This window comes from Siphateles boraxobius, unplaced genomic scaffold, assembly GCF_051911475.1.
Source record: "Siphateles boraxobius isolate OS27281-9 unplaced genomic scaffold, OSU_SipBor_1 77, whole genome shotgun sequence".
NCBI lineage: Eukaryota > Metazoa > Chordata > Actinopteri > Cypriniformes > Leuciscidae > Siphateles > Siphateles boraxobius.
Window position 1 is genome coordinate 10992426 of NW_027509205.1, and position 21163 is coordinate 11013588.

The following is a 21163-nucleotide window of genomic DNA, read 5'->3' on the forward strand; positions in this document are numbered from 1 at the left end:
CTCTTCTGTGGCCGATATAGTGTCAATCGTATGCTCGCTTCATAATCTCGCCGGAAGTAGTTGGTCATCCGAGTACATTTTAAACTAATCTTTTATGAGTATTCTGTGAATTCTGACCTTCTAAATGAAGTATGCGATTTCAGATGCAGCCATGCAGTCACTTAAATAGTTATTGAATCAATCTGTGTTTTTGAACAAATGGGTTGAGTAACATATGCAGTCAAAAGAGCATACGAAGACTTGGACAACAACACTGGTGTCTCCTTATCGTCACGTAACGATGGTAATTTCTTCCATCTGTCTCGTTTTAAAGCTGAACCAAAGACCCAGCAATTTGTTGTGCGTGAACTACTCTACGCCGATGATGCTGCTTTATGCGCGTCATCTCCAGATCAGCTTCAAATCCTGATAGATCAATTTGCCGAATCATGTGACAAATTTGGACTCACCATTAGCCTGAAAAAGACTGTTACAATGTCACATGCTCATGACTCTCATACATTTACAATCAATGAGACCCCACTTAAAGAAGTTGAGAAGTTCACCTATTTGGGTTCTACAATAACTCGAAATGCAACACTTGATCTTGAATTGGGTACCAGAATTGGTAAAGCAGCTTCTACCTTCGGAAGACTCACTAAACGAGTTTGGCGGAATAAGTACCTGTCTGTCCGACCTAAAGTCAGAGTTTATGAAGCCTGTGTCCTGTGCATTCTCCTCTACAGAGCAGAAAGCTGGCCTATCGCCCACAAGAAAGTAGACTCAGTGCTTTTCACACCAGAAACCTACGGTTCATCATAGGAAAAACCTGGGAAGATAAGATGACAAACGAGTAACTCTTTAAGATAACTAATTCAGGACCTCTATCATCTAGGCTCAAATTTATTCGTCTTAGATGGGCAGGACATGTAAACAGAATACCACCTTCCCGCATCCCTCACTCTATCCTCTATGGCGTTCTGGAAGAGGGAACTCGTCACACTGGTAGACCAAAGCTTCGCTTTAAAGATGTACTCAAACGAGATCTTGTGGACTTTGGCATTCAACCTGAATCATGGACCTTAGCATCAAGGAATTGGGATCAGTGGAGGGCTCAACTACACAAAGGAAGACAACTAGACCAGGCCAACAACCTTCGTAAGTTGAGGGAAAGACGGATGAAGTTAACCAATATGGACTAATGTGAACTACCCAAGCATTGTCATTCTTGACAGACGCATGCCAAGAGAGGGTTGAGTAATTAATTCAATGACTCACTCATAAAGACAGTCCCTAGTCTGTCAACCTGTTATATTTAAAGACATTCTAAACAAGGTTTTTATAGTACAGAGCTCTTAAAGTGACATTCACATTTTTTTTTACAATAAATAGCCTACGTAAACAAGCTGTGAGTGTATTTTAAAGTATTAGCCATACAAAAGTGAAACGTGAAGCTGTCCTTTGCATGGTATCTTTTATTCTCCTGGTCGAGTACTGCTGTAAAAACATGTTTCTAAATCTGGTCAGCATGATAGCAGGTACAGTACATTATCTGCAATATATTCTCTTCTCTTGACCTTTAACCTGTTTGTTTCGGATCAGGAAGTTCCACCCTGATCTGCTATTGTTCTGTCACAGTTGTTGTATTACTACAATTATTATATAGGCAAATTTCAATATCTTCTAAAAGCACAGAGCATGCATATATTGACGTTGCATGAGTGTCAACTAAACCAGGCCATAATGCAGTACGGGGTGTAGCCATGTACACCTATCATCCTGCTTATCCGTGATCCCTAGCATTTTATTTAAGGTAAGGGCCAGCCTACGAAACTGTATGTTGGCACTGAAGCCAGAAATCATGTGCTTTTAGCATAGCACAGTACAACACACCACCCTGCCTCTTCCTGCACTGATAACAGGGTGAGGGACGATAGAATTGACCGATGGTGGTGGGTCATAATGGGTGTCAGTTCCTTGACTCTTCTCGGTGACCCCTCATCTCGTCCCCCCAACAGCTTTTGTTTCAGGAAACGTATTCTTTAAAGCATCTAGTCAGCATTTTCCTACTAAATCTAAGTGCATCTACCTTATTTACAAGCCTGTGTTATGCAAACGTGCTCTGTAACGTCTGACATGATTGATTGAACACCATCACCCCCGAAGATCAGCTGACTATTCTAGGCAGTTTTGAAATCGAGGGCTTTGTGAATGACGCAGCATCTAATTTAGCTGAGGCCAAATAAAGTAGCATGAGCTCAACGGTACTTTACTATTATAAGGCCAGGTGTAGTCACGATTCGTCTGTAACAGGAAAACGAGGGCTGGAGTAACTCTGGCAGGAAAGATCTCATTTTCTGTGCTGTGGCTGCTCAGGAAACTCAGCCATTCACTGTTCTATATACTCCCATCCTGAAGTGGGGGAGTGAGGTCGCTTAAGAGGCAACGGGGTGGGGGGATGCAGAAATACTAATAACAATTACACCGTAACCATTTTGAAACAGTCGTGTTTATTTTTATTGTCATCTCCTCCCTTTAATGTTTAATGGCAGCTATTTTCTCTTTTTCCCCTTGGCGGAATGTCAGTATCACTGATTAAGCTCTCGAAAGCATTTGCACTTGTGATTAAGCCTTTCCCCACATTTGCTGTTATTTGTGGTGTCTGGGATGTGATTGAACCATAGATCTGTCTGCCAGAAGAACATAAAAGAAGGCCTACTGCATGATCTTGGATCTTTGATTTATTCTAATATGTTGCATAAATATATTACTTGACCACAGAATTATCTTACTCTATAATGTTTTTTGTCTATTAGTCGGAGATAATGAAAATGGGTCATTTAAAAATGTAATTTAAACCTGAAAATAAAGTTTCAAGTTTTTGAAAAGTTTCAAACAAAAATACATTATGAAGGAAATTAATATAAAAAAATTATATATAAAAGTTTTGCATAATTACTTACTTTACAGCTGTTTTTGTATCTCTGAGTGTCTGAGACCACACTGAAAACTGGTAAATTAAAATTTTAATTTAAAAGTTTAAAACACAGACATGTTTGAAGGAAAATTAATATAAAATATTATGTTTAAATTGATCAAACATGTTGCATAACTAAATAACCTGAACACAAAATAATATCTAGCTTTATTATAGTCATTTTTGTCCATTGGTGTAAAAACATCTGTCATTCAAAGTCTAATTTAAACCTGAAAACAATAAAACAGCAATATTATGAAGGAAAATGAATATAAAACATTATGTTTAAATCTAAAGGATTGAGAGATTTCCGAACAGGGTTAACCTTTACATGTTTTATCTGTGTGTGTGAATTAATGGTCTGAGATGCCAAAGGTCTGAATGCACATAGTAGGTCAGCGGAAATCATTTTGATATTTTGTTGCTCTTTATTTTTCTTCCTCTCGCTAGCATTGCCATATTGACTTAAGATATTTGTATTGTCTTCTAATTTTGAGCCATTGTTCTGAGGTGGTTTAAAATTACGATGCTGATAAAACATGGGTGTTAACAGCCCAGAGGTCTTCTCGGCACGGGGTGCATGTCAGCCGGTGTCTTCTGCTTCAGGAGAAAAACAAAGAGAGAAATGAATGAGTCATAGAAATGTTGCGAATGACTGTTATGATATCTCTCATACATTTATGCCAATGACCCTCACCTGCAAGTAAATACAAGCCGATGGACCGATGGAGTAAATGGTTAGTTGTAAGCACTTTGCTACTATGGAGACTGGGTCTAGTTGTCACAAAGTTGGCACAAGGGTTTGTGTTTCAAAAGTCCAGTACACAAATGTATTTTTTGTTGAAAACCCCCTCTTAGAATAATTCGATTTTTTTAAACGAATTAAAATAATTTATGCAAGGGTCTAGTATGAGAGATAGGTTTTAACAAAAAGGTTAAACTGCGTTCTCAGGAGGACAACAGTATTTTTCATAAACATATATATATATATATATATATATAGGCTATGTATCAACATACAACACCAATGTAAGTAAAAACACATTTTGTGTAACTGGGCTTTTGAAACACAAACCCTTGTGCCAACTGTGGTAACTATAGCCCCAGTCTCTGTGGTAGCGAGGTGCCTCAAACTACCCATTTATATATTCTGTAAAATAAGCAACTGACATAGTGTAATAGCAAACGCTATTGGGGCACGTTGTCACAAAATATCAACGTGTTGCCAAGACTGTACGTTTGTAGAAATTGATTTTAATAATAGCCTAAACCGACCCTGAGAAATAGCCAATTTATTCATATAGTCCCAGTCTTTCCTGTTTCTCAGTTCAAGGAGAGACAATTCGCCTATGCTGTTAAATACACAGCACAGGGAAGTAAAACTTTGCACTCATTGCAATACACTGCAATGACTTCACAACTGCATGACTGGAAACGCGCACGAGGAGGCGTGTGCGCTACTGTCCCGGAGCGCGCGCAGGAAGGGAGGGCGATTTGTCCGGTCACAAATACTCAATGGTCCGAGCGCAACGCTTAAAAGCGGGAGCAAACACATGTTGATCCAGAGTCAGAGCCCTCATACAGTAAAGGAATGAAATTATGCTTGAGCGCGACTATGAGGCAGGACAAACAGAGACACGCGCTGTGAACATTATTGCAGAACACGCTGCTTCGCGCGGAGCTGTCCAAGGTGGGGTAGGATGATGGGATGAAGCACCTGTTGCTATGCCAATATCTACAAACGAGAACGAGGATGCGATCAATCCATCTCAGCTTGGAATACTGAAATTGGCTATATAAATTTGACCTGTGTAAGCTCATTGAGAGCTATTTTATGCAAATTATATGGAAAGTTCTTCAGTGTTAAACACTCACCATGTCTGGATGTCGGATGCATTGATGTTAAGGTTTAAATAATCAGTTTAATCTGGAAGCCATTACACTTTGGTCAATGATTCACGAGCCTAATCTCCACGAGTGCCCATTTTAATTCAACACCGTGATATGGACATGGAAAAAGTCAGTTGTGTTAACGAAATACCACGAGGTGCTGGGAGAGACGCTCGCGCTGCAGGGTTCGCGGCTCGCTGATCTCCTGGCACACTTCACGCGCGTCAATGACGTTGACTCCTTGGTTAAGGCTGGCAAGGCTCGGCCTGCTGACTGCGTGTCTTTATTCATGGCTGGCGGTTGACGGATGCGGGCCGGGTCCCGGTTACGGCAGTCGCCCCAGGCAACGCAAGTTAACTCCAATGTCTTACAAGCAGTTCGTGCCCGGTGTCTCTGAGAACAACCTGGGAGCGAGCGGAAGAGCGGAGGGCAGGATAACGAGGGATTCGGAAGGCTTCAATAAGCTCGTGTGCAACTATAACCCTGACATTGTCTTCAAAGACGAGGAGCATACCAAAGCCGACCGGTTAATGACCAAGGTAAAGGAAACCCGTGTCTAACGGTTAATATAATCCACCGCGTCATATTTTTTGCAGACTGGTCACTGTACGGTGCTTTCTGTCATTAACGAGTGTAAACAATGACTAAACATTTTTTTTTAACATTCTTCATGGCTTTTTATGTGATAGGCCTATATCTTTGTGTGTATATTAAAACAGTACCTATACATTTTAATGTCTATTAAAATATCTTTAGAAAAAATTATATGCTATTTTAATATTTTTCTATATAGGCCATGTTAGAATACCCTTTCATTTTTTAAAGCATTTTTACTCGATATTTATTAAAATTATTATTTAGGAATATTTCATTTTGACATCATAGTTGTCACTTTACCTTACATTAGGTAGTCAATGAGGAAAGTTTTTAAATAGTCAATACTTCTTACTGTGTTTTTTTTTACAGTAAACAGTTTATTTTATATATATATATATATATATATATATATATATATATATATATATATATCATCATCATCATCATTAAATTGTCTTTCATATTAACAGAAGCATAGATGTATACAAGCCCGCCATCCACAAATCCACAAATTGTCTTTTGTAGAATCATAATCTTGAGGACAAGACTAGTAATGGCTAAATGAACCGTAAAACTGTCAACTTTGTTACTGTCAAACCTGTTAAAGGCATAGCTGTATCCTAACATGTAGGCCTATTGCATTTTTAAAATGTATACAATTAAAAACAAAAGCGCAATTCAATTTATTAATACCTAAAGGCATTCTTTGTCTCATATAATTTTAAAATCTGATTTAAAATCAAAATGGAGAATTAAGGCACAGATTTCGTGGAATGACCCAGATGGATGTCTGGTGGCCCATTCAACTCTCTCAGCCATCCATGACATACTTCATGCACAGTTAAACAGTACTTGAAAATACAGGGGTTTTCAGATTCCTGTAATTCAGATGTGTTTCATTGTCATAGTTTTAGTTGCAAATTGATGCAAATAGCTATTATGATATTACACAGTGACAGAAGGTGAATTATTCAGAACAGGCCCTGCAAAATGAATTACCTTAAATTAAAGAAATCTTAACAAGAATTATTTTAATGTTTAGATTTGTGCAGCTGAAACTCAGGGTCCAAGAGGAGAGATTTTGACTGTCATGATATCATGATGTTGATAGCATGTTTACCCATTTTCCCATGTTCCCTAGGCAATGTAAAAAAAACCAAAAAACATGACAATAGGTCTGTCTGAACTGCCACTGCACCATTTAATCTTTAACCAAGTTCTTCATTAGAGCTATAAAATAATCACTACACCTCAACTTCCTTAGCCTGGGAGTGTGTGTGTGTGTGTGTTCTCTTGTGTAAACGTGAAGGTAGGTAAAGCAGATAACATCGTGAAGAACGCAGACCACACTACATATTATTTTTAAACCTTAAATACATACAAGTCACAATATGAGACATTCAAAACTTGCTTCTCTAAGGCAATATGATGAAAATTTCAGTTAAATAAGTTAACAGAAAAAGACACTGTATTGTTTGGCATGTCCTAATCTGTAACGGTATCAGGTCGTTTTGAGATATTGCTGATAAGTTTGATATCACTGATAATAAGTTTGACTAAATTGGCATCTAGTGAGTACTCTTATGAAAGTGCTTTGCGTTGGTGTATGTGTACGTATGCATGTGCCCTCTTGTTGCCCAACTCTGAAAGCTATCCTTTGTGCATCTTTTCAAGCCTCTGCGGGGTCGCCTGTGCAGAATTCTCGCCTGTTGAAGTAATGGCACCATCGGAAAAGCCTCTATTGTAGTTTTCACAATGAATCGCCTCTGTCCAACAGCATTGCGAGAAAAATCTCCCTGGTTTGTTTTCTTCCCCTCTTGATTTCTCACTCTTGCTGTCACATTCCCAAGAACACGTCTAAACATTCCATCCATCTGCCCTCTCTCTCGGACTGGTTCTTGCTTTCTTCTCGCTTGCCTTGGCTTTTCGACCCTGTTTTGCTCTCTCACCTTTTCCCATACCCTCTCAATCACGACCCATAGGTCACATTATATTATTTTCACAGACAAATAATACTACCTCCTCACAGATTCCCCTTCACCTGAGGTGTATTGAGACACAACATTTTGAAAATCTGTGGAGGAAGTCAAATGTTTCAGTACAAAGTCTCAAGGTTAACACGGGTCGTTCAAAAGACTGTGTGAAAATGTTCCCATCGTGTGAAGAGAAAAAAAGGGAATTGACCTTGACTTCATTCTGTGACCATGCTGAAGTGTCCGAAGAATGCTGGAAATGAGTTAAAGTAGCTTTGTTCTTGTTAGATGTTAAGGGGGTGGAAATGGCCTTTTGCAGAGCCGAGTATGCTGGACAAAAAAATCGCTGATGTCTGCCAGCACCAATTTTTGCCAAAGGATTGTGAAAATAGTTAAATGTCATGGTATTTGCATATGCTTTCAAAATTAGCACACTTTTGCTTTGAAACATTAGTAAGAAGGGAGACAGTCGGGAATGGTTAAAGTGAAAAATCACCAAAAAACTGTATATTATTCCTTATGTCGTTCTAAACCTGAATGACTTTCTTTTTACGTGGAGCACAAAAGAAGATATTTTGATAAATGTTGAAGAAAGAATGAATGCCATACAGGTTTAGAATGATATAAGGGTGAGTAAATGGTGACAGACTTTTAAACTAAGAAAACTATCGCTTTAAATGGAATGTTTTGTCCTTCTGTTTGTGTCACCTGTATGATGGTTTCATTACTTTTTCCACTGCATAGCGCTGTAAGGACTGCCTCAATAAACTGGCGATAGCAGTAATGAACCAATGGGCTGGGGTCCGACTGCGAGTGACAGAGGCCTGGGATGAGGACGGCCATCACCCTGATGGTTCTTTACATTATGAGGGCCGTGCTGTCGACATCACCACCTCAGACCGAGACACAGATAAATATGGACTACTTGCCCAGTTGGCAGTTGAGGCTGGATTTGACTGGGTGCACTATGAATCCAGGTATCATGTACACTGCTCAGTTAAAGCTGGTAAGCTGCTAAACCTTTCCTTTTCAGTGTTATTCCTCATTCAGATCATGTAACTCTTAAAGGAAAATTTCACCCAAAAATTGAAATGCTGTCCTTATTTACTCACCCTCGAAACTGTGAGAGGAACAAAAAATAAGATATTTTTAAAAATGTCCATACAATGAAAGTCATTGGGGTCCAGAGTTGATTTGGATCCCATTGACTTACAGTGTATGGACAAATTATGGTGAGTAAATGATATAACAGCATTTCGGTTTTTGGGGTGAACTATCCATTTAACTTAGTTCCACCTCTATATTTTTTTTCCAGATCACTCTGTAGCCGTGGAGAAAGGTGGCTGCTTTTCAGGATTGGGACTTGTGACAATGGCCGATGGTGTTCAAAAGCCTATTTCGAGGTTGTGGCCTGGGGAACAGGTGCTTTCCTTGTCTGGGTCAGGTGAAATTGTTCTCGGTCGGGTACTTCTCTTTCTACATCTGAATAGAGAGAGCAGAGCCACTTTCTTTATTTTTGGCACCGAAAATGGTAAACAAATGGCACTAACTCCCAATCACCTCATCTTTGCGGCTCACAATCTCGTACTGCACCACCATGAGTATGAAGCTATTTTTGCCAATGAAGTTAGGATTGGGGACTATATACTTACTACTGGAGACAACAGAGGAATTCAGCCATCTAAAGTGGTCTCGATTTCTCTGGAGGAGAGGATGGGGGTTTATGCTCCTTTGACAGAACATGGGAACTTATTTGTGGATGGCGTGCTGGTATCCAACTATGCTTCTGTTGAAGATCACAGACTCGCACACTGGGCGTTTTGGCCTGTCCGTGTCCTGTTTGGCTTTTTCCAGACAGAAATGGAAGAAAACTTACAAAGAGTGGGGGTTAAAAGTAGTGCTATGATCCCTAATATCTGTTCCACAAATCAGACCTTCCTTACAAATGTGATGCACAATAGTCCTTCCAGCACATGCAGCAAATTCCAAGATGCCAAAGTGGAAATGGAAAATGAACAGAGTTTTTTGCAGCAAAAGGAGGTTTACTGGTATGCAAGGCTTTTGCACACATTAGGACGGATATTTCTTGACCCTCAGAAGTTTTACTGATGGTTAAGACACAGAATATGCATAACATAATATAAAACTGATTTTTGTACTGACCAAAAAAAGAGAATGCATTAGGCACTATAACTGGTATAATTACTCACCACATAACATCCAGTTACAATTACTTTATTAATTGAGAATATGTAAATGTGTTGCCGTTATACATATACTGTATGTGAAATATTCAGTGTAACTTAAAAAAATCAAATTTTTCAGATAATATTTGTATTTTCAGATAATACTTGTCATATTGAATAATCACCATATGGACAATAACGGGGTTTGAAATGTAAACTTGTATTTTTATGTTTGTTTTACAAGAAAATATTTCAAAGAGTAATAAATATTTATTTTTATACATTTGGATTCATAATATATATTTCATGTAGTTCAAATTATGGCTAAAGGCCCTTTGTTATACCAAACAGACACTGATACAATCTTATTTTTTTACTTATTTTAGTTTATAGTGTTTATAGACATTATTCACCCAAAACACAGAGAGTTTTATTCTCATAGAGTTGTACTGAGTACAATATCATGTCAGTTCCCAATTTGTTGAAATACGTCAGAAAAATCTGCATATTACATTACATCCTGTAGTTAGTCATTTAGAAGTTCTAAACAGAAATGAGTTGCCAACCAAATATTGTGTTAACACTGTTTAACCATGTCTGACTAATTGAGGTATAATTCTGAAATGATGGTGCTAAACAGGAATTAACAGTGCATCACACCCCCTTGGGGACACCAATGAAAACACCACTGTATCTTCTGATGTGCTTAGTATGATTTACAAATGATCTGTTCTGAAAATCAGCTTCCTGAAATTAATAAAATTAATGAAGTAATAAATTATTGTTTGTTATATTTGTAAGTTGTTCTCTATTAATGTTTGTGTTTTTAAGCATTGTGCATTAGCATTAATGCCAAAAATGACTGGGAAAGCTTCTTTGTTTTAATTTTAATAAATGCAATTCAAATAACAAAAATCACATTGGGTGTGTAATGTGCATATAGGCAATTGTTTTTTAAAAACTGAAACACAATGTACAATTATAGTGCACTATGCTAATCCATTACAGCCTGACAATGTAAAAGATTTAGCATTGTAATGCTAAAATTAAGCTTTTGAGACTGTCGGTTTTTAGAAGTGCATGTTTTTTCCTCTATTTATTTTTCTCAGCTGTGAAGGTATAGAAGAGGATTATGGAGGGGGCAGGTGGACCCCCCATACAACCCCATCCCCCCCCCCATCCCCCCATAAACTCTAAACTCCATCTGGATCAGGCCAATGGCAAAGACTGTAATGTAGACCCACCCAACCATTACCTTTGGCGAACCAATCAGATTTTTAAGATAAGCTTATTCAGGCTCCATCCAAACCTTTCCTGTTCAAATTAATCCCAGTGAAAGCTGGGAAGAAGTTATTAATCTTGTCAATGGGTTAGTTTGATCAGACAATTTTTTTTTATATGACACGTTATGTTCTGTAGAGATCAACATACCAGTTTGTGTTTTAAAAGACACTGTGCACAAAATATGCCTGTACTGTGCTACGGAATCTTGCAATATCAGAATTTTTGACTTAAATGTGACCAAATACAGCATGATTGAGTCATATGTAAGAAAGAACATGACTGCATTGTAGTAGATGTTGGTAGTGCATTTAAATAGCCATCATTTCATTCTTCTCCAGCATGAAAATGAAACATTCTGTTTGGGTGTGTTGAGTGCTGTATTTAATGCCTGTGATCCAAACTATACCACATTGATGGCTTGTCAGCTCACAGAACAACATCTAAACCTGCTTGGTTTCTTCATTAGATAAATAATAATAGTTTATTCAACAATCCTCTGTAGATTGAAATAAGATTATATTTAATAAGAAATAGCCATGTATTACAGGCATACATAACAGAGACCTTTTATTTCAAAATGGGCAGCTTATGCATTTGCATGGGATCAATAAAGTTGGTCTCTTTATAAATCTATACTTATCTAGTCTAAGAATAGACATAGTTAACCTTTGATCGGGCAATATTTTGTGGTCTCATTTACTCATTTTAAATGTTTTGGTAACAATTGATTTTTGTTGAGCTAGTGTGCTGATCTTAAAAGAAAAGATGAACTGACATCTATTATGACCAAATGTCTCGGAGAGTGCTGCCTGTGAGCATTGTGGCCAGATGGGCCACTTAAAATGGCTACCTTTTTGTGGCAATGAATAAACTGAGTAAATAATTTAATTATGTAATCGTGTACTTGTAGGCTATAGACAGCAGAGGTAGACAGAGGTGTAACAAAGTACATTTACTGTACTTAAGTACACTTTTTGAGTATCTACTTTACTTGAGTATTATTTTTTAACTTTAACTTTAACAGTATAGGACAAATGTCCTACTTTTTAGTCCTCTACATTTCTGTCAAGGTCCTTGAGTAGAAAGTAGTAAGGTCAGTCAGGGGATGATTTTGGTTGCAGGGGTTGCATATTGGTTGGAAAATAAAGTCGGTTGACGTCAGAATCCGAGGTCGGTTTGACGTTGGTTTTTGGTTGGAAAATAAAGTCGGTCTGACATGCAGAACCCGATGTCAGATTGACTTGGATTTTGTTTGGAAATGGATTTTGGAAGTCAGGTTGCCGTCAGAACCCGACTGATGTTGGTTTCTGACGTCAAAACAATTTTCATTTTCAACCACAATACAACATCTGTCCAACAGTTTGGTCTCCTAAATGTTGATTTTGTCATTGTTTTGAAACACACTAGCTTATAGACAAGAGTAAGGCTAACATATTCATATTAAAAGCAAAACTTTAAATAGGACACTATTTGAGGAAACAGCCATTTGGGTGTCCAAAGCCATTGTGGACGTTATTGAGTGCACTTATTTAATCTCACATTCAATCCCACTGGAACTGTGTTCTAGAAATAAATTTATGGGTTTAAATAAATAAAAAAAATTAATAAATATGAGGGTAGGTAGGTAGGCAAGCATAGATTCAGAGGCGTAAGGTACTGTAAGTATTGCATACAACAATAATAAAACAATGCATTGACATTTACTTTTGATAGGCTACTTTGATACTTAAAAATAAGTACTTCGGTACTTTTACTTCTTTACAACTTTTACTTGTAACGGAGTAATATTTGACCAGTAGTATACTTTCACTCAAGTATCCACCTCTGATAGACAGACAGATAGATAGATACAGGTCCTTCTAAAAAAATTAGCATATTGTGATAAAGTTCATTATTTTCCATAATGTAATGATAAAAATTAAACTTTCATACATTTTATATTCATTGCAAACCAACTGAAATATTTCAGGTCTTTTGTGTTTTAATACTGATGATTTTGGCATACAGCTCATGAAAACCCAAAATTCCTATCAAGAAATTAGCATATTTCATCCGACCAATAAAAGAAGTGTTTTTAATACAAAAAAAAAGTCAACCTTCAAATAATTATGTTCAGTTATTCACTCAATACTTGGTCGGGAATCCTTTTGCAGAAATGACTGCTTCAATGCGGCGTGGCATGGAGGCAATCAGCCTGTGGCACTGCTGAGGTGTTATGGAGGACCAGGATGCTTCGATAGCGGCCTTAAGCTCATCCAGAGTGTTGGGTCTTGCGCCTCTCAACTTTCTTTTCACAATATCCCACAGATTCTCTATGGGGTTCAGGTCAGGAGACTTGGCAGGCCAATTGAGCACAGTAATACCATGGTCAGTAAACCATTTACCAGTAGTTTTGGCACTGTGAGCAGGTGCCAAGTCGTGCTGAAAAATGAAATCTTCATCTCCATAAAGCTTTTCAGCAGATGGAAGCATGAAGTGCTCCAAAATCTCCTGATAGCTAGCTGCATTGACCCTGCCCTTGATAAAACACAGTGGACCAACACCAGCAGCTGACATGGCACCCCAGACCATCACTGACTGTGGGTACTTGACACTGGACTTCAGGCATTTTGGCATTTCCTTCTCCCCAGTCTTCCTCCAGACTCTGGCACCTTGATTTCCGAATGACATGCAAAATTTGCTTTCATCCGAAAAAAGTACTTTGGACCACTGAGCAACAGTCCAGTGCTGCTTCTCTGTAGCCCAGGTCAGGCGCTTCTGCCGCTGTTTCTGGTTCAAAAGTGGCTTGTCCTGGGGAATGCGGCGCCTGTGCACGGTGGCTCTGGATGTTTCTACTCCAGAGTCAGTCCACTGCTTCCGCAGGTCCCCCAAGGTCTGGAATCGGTCCTTCTCCACAATCTTCCTCAGGGTCTGGTCACCTCTTCTCGTTGTGCAGCGTTTTTTGCCACACTTTTTCCTTCCCACAGACTTCCCACTGAGGTGCCTTGATACAGCACTCTGGGAACAGCCTATTTGTTCAGAAATTTCTTTCTGTGTCTTACCTTCTTGCTTGAGGGTTTCAATGATGGCCTTCTGGACAACAGTCAGGTCGGCAGTCTTACCCATGATTGCAGTTTTGAGTAATGAAACAGGCTGGGAGTTTTTAAAAGCCTCAGGAATCTTTTGCAGGTGTTTAGAGTTAATTAGTTGATTCAGATGATTAGGTTAATAGCTCGTTTAGAGACCCTTTTCGTGATTTGCTAATTTTTTGAGATAGGAATTTTGGGTTTTCACGAGCTGTATGCCAAAATCATCAGTATTAAAACAATAAAAGACCTGAAATATTTCAGTTGGTGTGCAATGAATCTAAAATATATGAAAGTTCAATTTTTATCATTACATTATGGAAAATAATGAACTTTATCACAATATGCTAATTTTTTTAGAAGGACCTGTATGTATTCTTTACAACTTTTACTTGTAACATAGTAATATTTGACCAGTAGCATCTGTATAGGCTACTTTCACTCAAGTACCCACCTCTGATAGATAGATAGATAGATAGATAGATAGATAGATAGATAGATAGATAGATAGATAGATGTGTATTCTTTACAACTTTTACTTGTAATGGAGTAATATTTGACTAGCATCTGTACTTTCACTCAAGTAGCCTACCCACCTATAGACAGACAGACAGATAGATAGATAGATAGATAGATAGATAGATAGATAGATAGATAGATAGATAGATGTGTATTCTAATAATACAATTATTAATAATAAAAACAAAAAACAAACAAACAAAAACACAGTTAGCCTATAAGTTACAGTCCATTACCGCATCGCATCTCTCCAGCACTACAAGAGACATGTAAAACGGGAGAAACACTCTCTAACTAATTTAATGACCCATAGAGTGCACCCCGTTTGTCCTCTCAAAAGTAGGGGTCGCCGTTGAACTGAACATAGGTGTAAAAAAAGCATGTTTTAATCTGCAGCCTGCAATCGCACAGACAGAAAGCTGGTGCCGTATCCTCCAAACTGTTACATGAAGCAAGTTTATCAAACAAGCTTGCTAGATTTCTCCAGATTGGAGATCTGGGTGTGGGGGTTAGCCAAAGCTACTCAGTCTGGATGAAAGCAGCAAACACGAGAGTCCAGCATGAATTTGATTCACTGGTATTGGCCAACCAAAATCTTAATATCAGGTAGTTTTGCAAACGTTTGCTCGTCCGACAGCACTTCCCCCATCAACAACAAACTAGTAAACCCTGCCTAGCCAAAGCTAGCTTAATGAAATGAAACGGACCCCAGCGATTATTATCCGGAGGATTGTTCCGATCATGTACGAGGACGTTAGCAGCGCATTGTAGGTGAGTTTCAAAAGAAGGATTTAATTTTTAAATTAATATATATACTTGCTGATTAATCACCCTAGCAATACTCTGGGCCCCCTTCTACGTCCATTTAGCGAAGTGAGTTCGAATCTGTCGGCCAAAATGAATGTGCTGCTAGCTTCATACGTAACTTACCATTGCGTTTCCTAAACTCAAGGTTAAAAACACCAGCGTTAGGGATGTAATGTTATTGTGCAGGCCGTTTAGGTTATTTTACGATAGTTCGTTGTGATTTTTAGTTTAGCTTCGTGCATGAGTGTTTATGTCCTTGGTAAATGGGTAAGCCATATTATTTTTTTAGCCAGCAACAGTCCATGGACGTTCCGTCATTATGAACACGGAAACCACTAAAGCTTAAGAATTAATGTGTTGCTTACTGTCAGATATACATTATCATGTTATTCCGAACGCTTTATTTGCTATCTAAGTCAATTAAACTGCTCTATTTGTTTTTTGCTGGAAAGAGCAACAACATTTTGGAGTATGAAAGTGTCTGGCTAGCAAGAGTTAGCAGATGTTAAACTGGGTGATTTGTTTGTGCAAAAGTGGGGCTGATAATAAAATCTGATCAAAATAGGTGATTATTCTAATATATTTCGTTTTATAGCAGTGGTTGTAGTTTTATATAGCACATAGAGACGCTACTTGCAGCCTGTTAGCATGCACTGCTTTACAGGCAATACGTTTAGTTCCTTTTTAGTATTTTCCTCGGTAAAACAATTGAAAATGCTATAACAGAGGCAAATAGTTTAAAATAGATTTTGTTAAAGGACTGTGCTGTCTGTAGCATGTGTGAATGTGGTCGTCAGTTAGCGTGTTAGGACTTAAAACTGCTTGGGAAACATGTCAACAAATTAGTGTGAAAGGATTTAGCTTGACAGTTTATTCCGAGTTAAAGGGTCAGGGATTGTCAAAGTGGCGTTGTAGCCTATATTTTAGGCATCTGGTGTTTTCAAATATTTGTATTCAGCTAAACGATAATAAATAATAACAATAAAACACTAGTGCGAATGGTACCAATGTCCCATATTTTTGTAATTAGCTAACGTTACGCAGTTGAAAGTTAAAATGGGGAAGCAGTGCGTACAGGATTACACAGTTCCTTATGCGAACATCTAAGTGAAACAATTTGATCAAACTGAGGAAAGAAATGAGGGTATAAACGTTTAAAGATTTTTTTCTTTTATAGAAAAATATGGTCACAGTACGAGCAAGCTTAGATTGAGTTTACTGAATAATCAGCATATCAGGATAAACCAGAATATCAACACAGTGCGAAATGTATGCTTTTCCACCATAAGTCATATTACTTTTTATTAAGTTACTTTAAGGATTAATATGATCTGTAATTCCGATTTGCTTTTATTATGCAAACATTCACATAATCAGAGGTAATGCTTAGTCTAAAGTGTCTTGTCCGAAGAATTTTGTGTTTCTAGTTTAGGCTTTAGATTAGGATGTCCACCAATCACTTTAAAAGTCTTTAAAAGTCTAACTGGTAATTTTGTGTTTTTTTCCATCTGTACAGTGAAATTCTTTTAAATATTAATTAAAAAGCCACTAAACATGTCACTACAATGTAAGTGATAAAATGAAACATTAAATAATGAAAAAATCACTTTAATTATTATTATTGTTTTCTAAATAAAATGTTAAACTGTTACAGTCTGCTGATTTCATCTCTTGCAAAACTGTTCACACACACACACACACACACACACACACACACACACACACACACACACACACACACACACACACACACACACACACACACACACACACACACCTATATTATTATTATTATTATTAAGAGATGTGCGTGCAGGAGTCAGACAAGGACAGGACATATGTATTTCAGTTTGAGTTTCGTTTTTCCCCCTTTTTTTCTTTTATACATGATATCTTGAGCCCATTATGGAACCTTGAAACTGAATTACATTTCTGTTTGAACTATCAACATAAAGTGACATTATGCTATGATAGATAGATAGATAGATAGATAGATAGATACACATACAACAGGAACTGCAAGAACATGAGTGTAAGAAGAGAAAGACGTAATTACTTAAATGTCAAATACGCTGCAAATTGAGTTTCACAGTTATGGTATAATTTTTGTCAATATGACCATATTTGAGTTTATAAACGTGCACTATAACAGGCGGAACAAAATAACGTTGCCCATGTTTTAGCCCGACCACGTTTTGTGTGTCACAGGAAGCGCGGTACACGGAAGTTGTATTTTCTTTGTGTTTCTCCCTTTAGCGTCGTTTTACATAAAGAAAGTAACACGTTATCTTAGTTATGCACGAATTTGTAGAGTTTTTTTGACCGCGGGTCATTAATAAGCAAAAGAGCTGTGTATACGTGTCTGTATATACCTGGTTTGATGATGGGCGAATGGATTATTTTGCATAGAGTTTGTTAACCCCGGCCAGAATGCTAGCGTGTTAGCAGGTTCAAGGCACTACTGTAAGCTGAGCAGAACGACGCAGCTGCAGGATCAGACACATTTAACAAACCCATTAACCGTTGTTTATCTACCAGCGCTAACCAAAACGGAGAAAATGCACCGAACACGCGAATCCACCTCATGGTTTGTATTTAATCAGCTGCTTTGTGTTTTCCTATATACACTAATGTTTGCGTAGTTAGGTGTGGAGTAATTTGAACTTTGCTGGATTATGTACATTAAGTACGCGTTTGCGGAATGACTAGACATTCCCAAATGCAGTTGATCGGATGGTGTGCATTATCAAGAGAGAGGTCGACCAGTCCAACTTTTTCGTTACCGCCTTTGAGAGGCTTAAATAAAAATGGGACAGTGGTTTTGTGGTTGTAGATCATTGCAAAACTTGGATTTGTATATGGATGCTGCTCTACTTTGTTGGCATGATCATTTTGTTTTTAAACCATCTAACTGTCCTCCCTGTTTCAGATCTCTGCAATAGAGATCTTCTTCAGGAGTAGGAATGGACGAGCAGAAATCAAACTGCGAAGAAAATGATTCAGAAACTGCAGGTTAGTAATCATCAGAAAAACATGCACCAGAAAAATAAGATGATTTCTTTAGCCATGCGTGTGTCTGAAGTTCAAGAGTGTCTTTTTACTGTTTTAAAGGGCATTTAAACCCTTTTATAAGTGCATGTTTTACTAACTACACTATTTTTATTCATGCACAGTTTTGTGGATGCATTACTTTCGATAGCTTAACAAAGCATATAAAAAATAGTCCTGAATCTTGCACCAGAATGATATCTTTAAATGGTGATCCTCTCTAGCATATGACCTTTTCTTGAATTCCCTGTGAGGGAACAGTGCTACCTATCTGGGATTTTTAAAGGGAACATTTATATTTGCTCCATCTTAACTTACGGCTGCAATGTTTCTCACAGCTGATGATGGGACCCCTGCAAAGGAGAGCGTCCAAGTTGAGGGGGAACTGAGTGTCACTGTTGCTGCAGAGGACATCTCAGGCACTACTGTGGACACTTCCTGCTCATCATTGTAAGGCCTTCTATAAATATTGCAGTTTGCGCTGCTTTGCATAAAATGTAGGTCATGCTTGAATAGCTCAGTTTATAGGAAAAGGCTATCTTCATTAAATTGAACATGAGGTTATGTAGACAAAATAGTCACTCATTTAGAGCCTTGGATCTATCAGCCAAGGTCAAATGACACACAGAATTTGAATATTAATGCATCCCATTTGATTGCACTGAGCAGTTTTGTTGAAGTAATGTGTTCGGAATTGCTGATCATCTTTTTTGTGTTGGTGTTTTTTTTTTTTTAGGGAGACTGTCAGGGCCTGTGCTCTGTGTAACTGTGTGGAGCGTAGTTTGCATGGTCAACGGGAGCTCCGGTGTTTTGTTCCCTCTTCTGATCGGCCCAGCTTGGAGCCCTCTGTCTCCTCTCTGCCAGCAGCTGGAAACGATGACCTGTCTTCCATCGGATTCTCTGAATCCACCTGTCTGGCATCTTTCTTTGATGACACAGGTATACTTAGGAAATCAAATGGTTTGAATCATAGTGATATCGCTATCATGTTCGGATGCTGCAGTGAGACACTTTAAGACAGTAGTTTCTTCCCAATTTGTAACCTTTCTCCATGTTTGAGTGAAATATCATAGTTTCTAAATACTAAAATAAAAATTCTATTTGTGACTATTTTGGACAATACAGAGTTTTACAATACAGAGAATTAACATTCTTATGCCATGCCCCCACTATCATTCAAAAGTTTGGGGTCAATATGATTTTTCCCTAATGTTTTTGAAAGAAGTTTCTTATGCTCACAAAGGCTATATTTCTTTGATCAAAAATGCAGTAAAACACTGATATTGTGAAATATTATTACAATTAAAATAACCATCTTCTATTCTGACTTTTGTTTTAGGGATGCACCAATATGAACATTTTGGTTGATACCGATGACCGATAATTCTTTATATTTGAAAGCCGATAACCGTTAAATTGGCCGATAAATCTAAATCCAAATTTTTATATAATTTTTAAGAGCCTGATTTTAAAAAACAAAAGTCTCATCATTAAAATCCATGTCCCAAGCACACAATTGCCGATAACGGTAACATTAAAAATGAACACATATCTGCCGATACCGATTTGTTGGCTGATATATTATGCATCCCTGCTTTTCTTAAAAATTTATTTTATTGCTATGATGGGAAAGATAAATATACTGAATTTCTGATTTGGTGCACAATAAGCTTATCTGATTATTATCAATATTGAAGACAGTTTTGTGGAAGCAGTAATTTCCCCCCAATAAGAACAGCATTTATTTGAAATCGAGATCTTCTGTATCATTATAAATATCTTTAATGTCACTTTTGATCCATTTTATGCATCCTTGCTAAATCAAACTATTATTCTATTTTTAAAAAGCATACTGACTTTAGAACGGTAGTGTATTTGTGTTTATGTAACAGGTGTTCAAGAAACATTTTTAATTTAGATTAAATACAATTACAACAACAAATAATTAAGTGTCATATTAGTTTGAAATGTAGTGTAACCCATTCTAACTGATGCTTCTAACATAATTGCAAAGTATTATTTATAAATAATATAATAACAATAAGTTTGTAAAAATGTAAATTCGAAATTATTATATAATCAAGATCAAAATTGGGATAAGAAAAAAATTAATAAACCTGGCCCATTTTTTATTTACTTTTTTTCTCAGATTTGTTATAATTGCAAATCCTTTCTTTTGAAACAGGGAGCTGCTGGGTTCACCACTGGTGTGCCGTGTGGTCAGGGGGAGTGGAACAGACTGAGGGTGAGGTGCTGATAAACGTGGATAAGGCAGTCATCTCAGGGATACAGCGGGTAGGCCAAAAGCTTCCTTTATCAAAGCATTAAACCTCATAAATATTGCTTTATGGCGGGCAAATTAACTTTCCCATCTTTTACCTGGCTTTTCTATCTCTGCTTCAGCCATGTGATTATTGTAAAAGGATGGGCGCTACCATCCAATGCCGGGCCGAAGGCTGCTCACGGTTCTACCACTTCCCCTGCTCGGCTGCAAGTGGATCATTCCAGTCCATGAAGCAGCTGGCGCTCCTCTGTCCAGAGCACATAGACAAAGCAGAGGAGATTGGTACGGAATTGCAGTTGAAGAGATGCGATATCATCAGTAAATAAAGTTTGCAGTTTTTGAGATGACAAACTCTGTGTTTGTTTTGCAGCCGGAGAGGAGGCACGGTGTGCAGTGTGCGACTCTGTTGGAGACCTGTCGGGTTTGCTATACTGTACGGGCTGTGGGCAGCACTATCATGACGCCTGTCTAGAAATCAGTGCTACACCACTTCAGCGATCAGGCTGGCAGTGTCCTGAGTGCAAAGTTTGCCAGACCTGCAGGTATGTTTGAAT

The 21163-nt window shown here is 37.9% G+C and overlaps 2 protein-coding genes across 15 annotated transcripts in view; both read left to right on the top strand.

Annotated features, from left to right (window-relative positions):
• Positions 1-4428: 4428 nt before the first annotated feature.
• Positions 4429-10380, top strand: dhh (desert hedgehog signaling molecule). Its single transcript, XM_077217904.1, has 3 exons — positions 4429-5385; positions 8161-8422; positions 8732-10380. Exons 1-3 carry the CDS (start codon positions 5074-5076, stop codon positions 9523-9525), a joined length of 1368 nt encoding a protein of 455 aa, XP_077074019.1. The 5' UTR covers positions 4429-5073; the 3' UTR covers positions 9526-10380.
• Positions 10381-14913: 4533 nt separating this feature from the next.
• kmt2d (lysine (K)-specific methyltransferase 2D) overlaps positions 14914-21163 on the top strand; it is a 40179-nt gene continuing 33929 nt past the window's right edge. For 10 of the 14 annotated variants that reach the window (XM_077219077.1, XM_077219091.1, XM_077219088.1 and 7 more), the window contains exons 1-7: positions 14914-15241; positions 18207-18289; positions 18664-18775; positions 19062-19264; positions 20511-20620; positions 20729-20891; positions 20980-21151. In XM_077219077.1, the coding sequence (XP_077075192.1) occupies positions 18241-18289; positions 18664-18775; positions 19062-19264; positions 20511-20620; positions 20729-20891; positions 20980-21151 (809 nt within the window). In that variant the 5' untranslated portion in view covers positions 14914-15241; positions 18207-18240. Of the gene's footprint in view, positions 15242-17474; positions 17865-18206; positions 18290-18663; positions 18776-19061; positions 19265-20510; positions 20621-20728; positions 20892-20979; positions 21152-21163 lie in introns of those variants that run through there. The other 4 variants (XM_077219078.1, XM_077219082.1, XM_077219085.1 and 1 more) reach the window with 1 other exon arrangement.